The 7887-nt window shown below is 36.4% G+C and overlaps 1 protein-coding gene across 2 annotated transcripts; it reads right to left on the reverse strand.

Annotated features, from left to right (window-relative positions):
* Window positions 1–1018: 1018 nt before the first annotated feature.
* LOC104236642 (pumilio homolog 23-like) lies at window positions 1019–7471 on the reverse strand. Of its 2 annotated transcripts, none has more exons than XM_009790613.2 (11): window positions 7336–7471; window positions 5798–6084; window positions 5337–5700; window positions 4776–5072; window positions 4375–4542; window positions 3525–3668; window positions 3106–3225; window positions 2603–2788; window positions 2162–2310; window positions 1891–2073; window positions 1019–1451 (listed from the first exon to the last, which is right to left on the reverse strand). In XM_009790613.2, the coding sequence occupies exons 2-11, from the start codon at window positions 6055–6057 to the stop codon at window positions 1127–1129; spliced, it is 2196 nt and encodes a 731-aa protein (XP_009788915.1). In that variant the 5' UTR covers window positions 6058–6084; window positions 7336–7471; the 3' UTR covers window positions 1019–1126. The 2 variants fall into 2 exon arrangements, with proteins under 2 accessions (XP_009788915.1, XP_009788916.1); XM_009790614.2 differs by having other exon boundaries at window positions 5798–6044; window positions 7336–7446.
* Window positions 7472–7887: the final 416 nt, after the last annotated feature.

A 7887-nucleotide genomic window follows, 5' to 3' on the forward strand; every position in this document is an offset into this window, starting at 1 on the left:
CAATTCCTCAAGGAAGTAATCAAATCTTCCCATATCGAAAGCTCAGAGACACTATTATAATAACCACCTCTTCAGGCTTCCAGTAAATAAAATATTATCACGTGCCAGGTCACATGACTACTCTGAAACTTTTTAACAACGTATCTGGAAATCAGAGTTCCAACACAGAGAACAGTCAAAGGAACATCACATGATCCCATTAGCATCGGATCCTTCACTACATTCAAACATCATATATAAATCTCATCAGCTCAGCTCCAAAGCTACCAAATCATAATAACATATTATCTTGATCACCTCTTGTTCTACTCACCCTGCAGCAGAAAACTCATCGTTAACATACTTTAACTTGCTTACAGTATGAGTATGAAGAGCCATTCAAGAATACTAGCTGTTTTTGTTCTAGCACTTCTGTTGATTCTTAGTTCAGAGTCCAATGCCGCACATGCAGCTCGCTCCCTCTTCAGTAAAGAGCATCCGTCCACAAAAACTTCAACATCACAAACGCTCAAAGGTCTACATGCAAAGCAAAAGCAACCATTCAAGAAAGTCGATTCAAGCTTTAGGAGAATACCTCCAAGCAGATGGAATCCTATACAAAACAAGTAATTTCTGAATTCAAAAGTGTTCGCATCTTACCTCCATAAGCAGTTTTCTCAAATATCACATTCTTGTACCAGGTTCAAGCCCCCATAAGGACGACTAAAAGCATCACCTCAGCAAAGCAAAGTGTCTCTGAAGCAGTTTGTTCATCCAATATAAATGTACTTTGCTATTATAAAGTTCATTTCCACTTTCCAGTTAGGATAGTCACTTGCAGTACAAATACAGGATCCAATTTTGTTTCCTAGGTAGCTATTCAATTTGTTGCTAGATGTATTTCCTAAAGTTCTACAGATGTGAATAGTATAAATTTTTCACATTGTGCATTTATGAACCAACCATTTTAAACTTACCAATGTAGCATTTAACTAAAATGAAAATCAAAGATCGCATGAACAACTAAATTCAAGTGTACTCGGCATCCAATAGAAGTTCCATGCCTTTCTGATCAAACCACAAAAGTGACCAAAACTGATCATTCACAGTAACGTAAAATTGAATAAAGAACCTATAAACATTACAGTTAAACTTTAGTCTTCTTTCTTTGAGATTCTGATTGACCATCTTTCCTATGCCTTTTCTTCTCATCTTTCGATCTTTTCACCTTTTTGGAAACCTGATGAGCCAACAAGGGGGTATTGGAAGTTTTGGCAGAAGCCAAAGTCGTCTCGATCTCTTTCCTAATGTCTTTCAATTTTTCTTGCTTTGGTTTGGAATGAGTATCAGCAAGAAAGTTCTCCTTTACAAGTGATTTGGTATCCGTTGGTCCGAATGTAGCATAAAATTCTTTGAGCGCAGATTGTTGTGAAGCTTGTCTCGACTTCCACTGATCAGGTTGCCTTGCAAAACTATTGACAAAAAAGGAAGCCAAATAAGTACAAGAGAAACCAGATAAAGTTCACCCCAACTCTAAATGAGTCTGTCAGAATGGTTTCATAAGGTCTTCCCACTGTCAATTTGCAATTCTTCAATGAAGATGAGTGAATTAATTACAGCATGTAATCTCAAAGTTCAGATGCTAATGTTAATGATAAACAACATGTAGTAACTAAATTATAAAGATAAGCAGTAATGCTTGGATGGGAAGAAACAATAATCTCAATGTACCTATTTCTTTAACTTTATGACAATGAACAGGAATAAAATGCAGAGAAATAAAAGTATAATATAAAATATCCTGAATCGGTGAAAAATGGTGCTCAGCCACAGAGCACTGTCATTAAGCTACATTAGATAGTGGGAAAGGGGTGAAGCCGTGAAGATGGAAAAGGAAAGCCTATAGCTTACCCATCAATATCGAGTTTCCTCAGTAGGTAAGGTCCCTGCTTAGTCTTGGATAGCTCTGATTGGAGAGGTAACATTTCCGACACTATTGTTTCTCTCAGCGACAAATTACTAGCAGTGAAGCACTTTTCAACTGTAAATGAACCAAATGGGTGCACTGAGAGCTCACCAAAATGTCCTCGAAGCCTTCAGGTTACAGATCATCATTATTAGCAAATCAACGATATCATTTCCAACTGTAAATGGAGAAACAAACATCTGCTGTAATTCATACTTGGCAACTAACTTCCGCTTTTGCTTTGCCGATATATTTGAGTTGAGAAAAGATTCAATGACCCGTGAACCACTAGGATCTTTCGATGCCTCAAGAACATGATGCTCTTCCAAAGATGTGATACTAGTGACGTAGACCTGTATGAGTTCCTGCAGCATATAAAAGAGGATTATAATCAAACTGAGAGCTTAAAAACACTTCACTAGATAGAACACAATATACACGACAACTACGCACTGGCTTTTGAAATAACAGGAAACATACGTAAGAGTTGAAGCAAACAAGCTAGATAAAACACATCAATTGTCAGACTGAAGCTAAAGACAATCAATAAAGTTATTTAAAAGGCAAAGGAATGTTGGAAAGAGGTGATAAGTGGCATAGACATGCATGTACATCACAGAAATAAATTCAAAAGAAGAATGAGAAAGGGACACATACACTGGGAAGTCTAAATATCGACTGCAGAATAAGAGATCCAACTACATGGATCTTTGTTCCGTGTGGCCAACACCAGTTAGATTTGTCTCCCGAGCAAAAGAAATTTCCAAGAAATAATATTCGGGGGATGATACACTTGGGAAACTCATCCCCTGTGCATACAGCGGCAACAATGGCCTGACAACACTGAAACCAAGAGAAATGGAAAGAACAAAACATTCAGCTATCCTTTGTTCCTTTTAGTAAAAAGAAATATTTATCAATAATGAAGGAAATGAATACAAAAAGACATATTTAACAATAAACGAACTGAATACAATGTAAGTGTTTCTTATAATCCAACAAAGTAAATTTTATTCAAATCACCAATATGGTACAGTGAGAAGCAAACAACTTAGTACAATTCTCCCCTATTTCATCAAATCATCCAAAAGAATATCTACATTGTTTGAACACAACAGTTGGGAAAATACAACAGGTGACCAACAATATTCACAACAAACCTCATGTTCACGGCTGTGGAGCCTTTGAGTTGCAGCAAGGACAGAAGCAACAACTCCAGACTTTCCCATTTCGAAAAGATCGTGAAACTTTGTCCCAAGCTCCTCCCAGATCAAGTCCATCTTGTAACAAAACAGGGTGTGAGAGATACTATAACCCAACATATGATTAAACATGAGAATCTGTTAACAAAACCTATTTCAAGTTTACAGTGTAATGTCCAGTGAGATAGTTTTAACTGTATAATCAAAATAGAAGACACACCTTAAAGGTCATCTGGCGCGCTGCATACTGATTTTAACATCTACCAACATTTTTATCTAAATGAAGTTTTCAAGGTTGTGCGATTCAATTCTACTGGACCTTAGGTTTATCTTACATGAAAGCAACATTCCTAAAACTGAAGTTTGAAAAGCCTTACATGATCCTCACTTTTGGCGTGAGATGCTAAAGCCTGCACGACGAAGTTCGCACAGTGATGAGATGACATTCGAAACAATGACTTCCTGAAAACTTTTGTTAACAACTCATTGTACAATGTTTCAGGAGCAAATTCCAGGATGACCTGCAACAGTGTGCATTAAAACGTCAAACAATTCTAAAAAAGGAGAACATTGTACAAGTTAGAACGCAAAGCAGCTAGAAGAGGCACAGTAAATCATCATTCAGCAAACTTGCAACGTCTATATGGACCTAGGCTTCAGCTGATTTTACAGGAAGAAGGTGGATTAGTGTTGACAAACCACAAAGAACTTATATGCTAATATATATTAGCACAAAGTCTGCTTCCAGGATTAACAAACATATTTGCTTTAAGCTTTTCTTTCAGATGGTTGGATTGTTTAACAGGTTAAACCTTCCTCCATCTAATAGCGCTACTAGATTGCAGAATTATAAGGTTGATATGCCAAATATATGACGTAGGCAACTAATTCAGCTGGAATTGTACAAAACTGCATGAGAGTGGGCTCGTAATAACTAAGCATTCCTGCAACTTAAAGGTCATGATGTGGGGCAGCAGCATAGGGGGAAACAGGTTTATGCATCCTAAAGTATATGCAGAAGTGTACTATAGTCCTATATCCAATTGCTCCATTCAAATTAGACTGAACTATCACTATCTTGATAATACCTTTAAGAGAGGCAGAATACAACCTTGTGCAGCATACAGAAAAGATTCAATAGTCATTAAACCAGTTAAATATACAACAGTACTGCTGGAAAAGCATATACAGAAAGGAAAATGTAGGCAGGCATCAATGATATTTTACCTCCATTAAATGACTGTATGCAGTTTCTTCCACTAGCCTTGAAATGTTTCTTATGGTTTTTCCTTCTAACAAGTTTCCAGCATTTGCACTTTCAGTGCTGCTCCCTAGAAGAACGCGAATTAAATGCAACAATTCCTGTTCGTTTCCGGCCAATAATTTCAAAGCAGTCTGCAAATAAGAGAATAAAATCGATCATTGCTCGTTGATATGTAATTCGACAGTTGTGGTTTACACTAGACGCCTTAAAGAAGATATGAATCATTAGTCGGCACACAATCATGTATTAAGTATTAGTAGGTGATTCCAATTTCCATAGTGGTCTTTATCATCTTTTGCACATTTACATACTGTCAGCAAAAAGACTGATGTAAGAATGGAGCCTGGTAACATATAGTATATACCTGCAGAACTAAACTGCTGTATTGATTAGTTTGAAGTTTTGAAATGTCTTCGCCGGCAGCATTTAACATCTCTGATACAAAAATTTTAAGCAAATAAGGAAATATTTGCTGAGACCGCAGCGAGCCATTGTCTTTTGCATGAGGTGCCTTGAGATTCAAGCGTTCAGCCAAGACAACTGATGACTTTGTGGAATGAAACTCTTCTAAAGACACCCCTTTAAGTAGGCAAAGTAGACTCCGAAGCACATGAGATCCATGGCAGTTGCACATTATATCAACAGGATTGACAACAATTGCCTGACATAGTAAAAAAGAGAGCCAATGAACAATCAAGTTAAGAACTTGGATCAGGTATGCCCAAAAAATTATCAACCACCTTTTACTCTGATCCACTATGACATTTCCCGAAATTAAATCTTATAGCAGACTTCTAGAAGGGCTTTCACGTAGAACCACAAGAACAGAAAAGGATTATGCAAGCAAATATCATGTTGTAACGCAATCTAGCCAATAGGACAACATTAAACCATTATAAACAATGACGACGACACTATTTCATACCTTACAAATTTTAGTCAAAGTCTGTTCAATCAGAGAATGGTTCTCATTTTCCTGAAAGTGATAAGATAGAGACTTTAAAGCTGTTTCAACCACGTGAGAACCTGATCTATCAGCTGCAATATGAGAGATATTCTTTGCACAGCTCTGAAGGAAACTACAAAGGTGATCCAAAGAACAGCCTTCAAGTAGAGTTTGCAAAGTATGGCTTATTATATAATCAGTTGCAAGTTCTACTTCTTTCCCTCTGGTTTCTTCCAATGCATTTCCACAAATGACAGACCGCTCTTCTGGGTCAATTTCTGTACCTTCTATGGCATTAGCGATCTCTGCAAAGTACTTTGCAGTCTCCGGATCAATCTGCTGTCTACATAAGAATATTAGCAAGGTATGAATGTATCAGATTGCAATAAGACAAATAGTTCATCTAATAAAATTGGAAATGATGAATATGTGGTTAGGACCTGAGAAAAAATGTCTGTGGAACAGGGGTTGTCTGGTCGGGCTTATGATGCCTATTATTTCCATAGGCCTTCCCTCCAGATACACTTTCGACAGTATGATCAGCATCAACTCCAGCATGCTTTTTCGATGTCTTTCGGCCCATTCTTCTTTTCCTTCCCCCCTGATTATTCGCTTTATCCTCCCAAGCAATTGACTGCTCCGTCAAATCACAGGCTTTATGTTTTCTCAAAATTAGAGCTTGCAGACCTACAGAAACCATGGGTTTTTACACTGCAATGCTTGCGTACTGTGAACATAAGATTCAACAACATACTTAAGCAAAAGTTCAAAAATTATTCAAAAACTTGAAAGGAAAAGCAGCTTCTTTATACCGTCAAAGAAACATATTTAAGTATTTTCACTAAAAACATCTCAAGGTGATAACGGAATACCTCTCTTAAGTTTTGTTTTCATTTCAATAAAAAGAAAACAATAACCAGTGTTGTCAAAGCGCGTTTAAGCCCAAAAGCGAGATGCAAAACATGTTGAGCGCTTCGCCTCACTTTGCGGGGAAATCACTATTGTCATCAAGGCTCTAAGTCATACTTTTCCTTGCCAATGAGCGACAACGTAATCGAAGAAGTGACGCTAAGCAATTAATATTTCACTTTATCATAACTTTTTTCAATTTCTTGTCTTTATATTTTTTTATTCATGCTTATAATTATTAGTCTTTTACTATACATACATATTTGTATTTTTCTCCTTTTGTGCATTTTTTTATTAAAACCCACGCTTTATTTGCGCTTTGCGCTTAAAGCCTCAACAGACCTTATAGGTTTTTGTGTTTTTCGTCTTTGATAATAGTGTTGTAACCTTCTTAAAACTAGGCGATATAACCAGCTTAATACAACAAAAGATAACATTGAATCCATGCATACAAGGACATGGCTTAAAAGGAAAACAAAAAGCATTTTTCAATACAGGTTCAGTTTATTCGCAAAGCGACAGATACATCTAAAGACAAGTACTGTATTTGTTTAAAAATAAATACAAAACGCAAAGACTAGTGCCCAGCAAAACAGAATTAACTTCAATGGGAGAATGAGATACCTGTTTTGAAATGTCTTTTCACTTACTAAAACTATAATCTTCTGAAAACTAGACACTATAACCAGCTAAATATGCCGATTGATAACACTGAGACCATATATACGAGGACAATCCTGTTGAAACAAAACCCTAACAATAAACCCTAGATCTTTCAATGCATGTTCAATTTATTCGCAGTTGAAACAACACCCAAACAAAAATATATTTACTACATATAAAACCAAGTGCTAGATTTTTTAAAAACATAAATACATGACCAAAGCCTAGTGCCCAGCAACGGCAAGAATTAATCAGAGACAACAATAATTTCCTCAAAGATATTTGTAAACAATAAACACGGCAGAAAGTGCATAAGTGAAAGCTTAGATACAGGAAGTGAGAACGTATGTTACAGTACAAATGTGTACAAAGTCAAGAAACAGCGCTAGGTTATTGAAATCCTTACAGTGAATTTCTATTAGAGACAGCAGTAACTGATATGAAGCTCTCTTTTCTGCAAAAAGGGCAGCAAGACAGGTACAAAGTCATGATTTGGGAAGATGACCGAATGTGTTCTTAATTTGTCGGAGGCCCAATAATAGTGAGCCTGCCCTATTACAGCTGCCACAGTCCATACAAGCACGACCATTTTAATTTTAGAAATAAACCTAAATATCCGACAATAGCCCGTGGATGTATATAATATATATAATTAATATATATCGGCTATAAAAAGTAAATAGTGAATCCGATCGGCTATTTATATTCTTTTGTTTAGCCAATTCGATTTTCAAATTCAGACCGGATAGACTCCTAATGGGTAACCTGCTAAGAAGCTCTTCATTTGAGCCATCCCATCACACATATTTTGTAGAATGTATTATGGATCTCTCTTTTGCTGCTGCTAACTTTATAAAGAGAAGAAAAAGTATAGAGGCATAATTTCTTATTCATGTGATTTTATTTTATTTTCAAAATGCAGATGGTCAAGTTTATATATGTTATATATAACTGAAAG

The sequence above is a fragment of the Nicotiana sylvestris genome, chromosome 3 (assembly GCF_000393655.2).
Source record: "Nicotiana sylvestris chromosome 3, ASM39365v2, whole genome shotgun sequence".
NCBI lineage: Eukaryota > Viridiplantae > Streptophyta > Magnoliopsida > Solanales > Solanaceae > Nicotiana > Nicotiana sylvestris.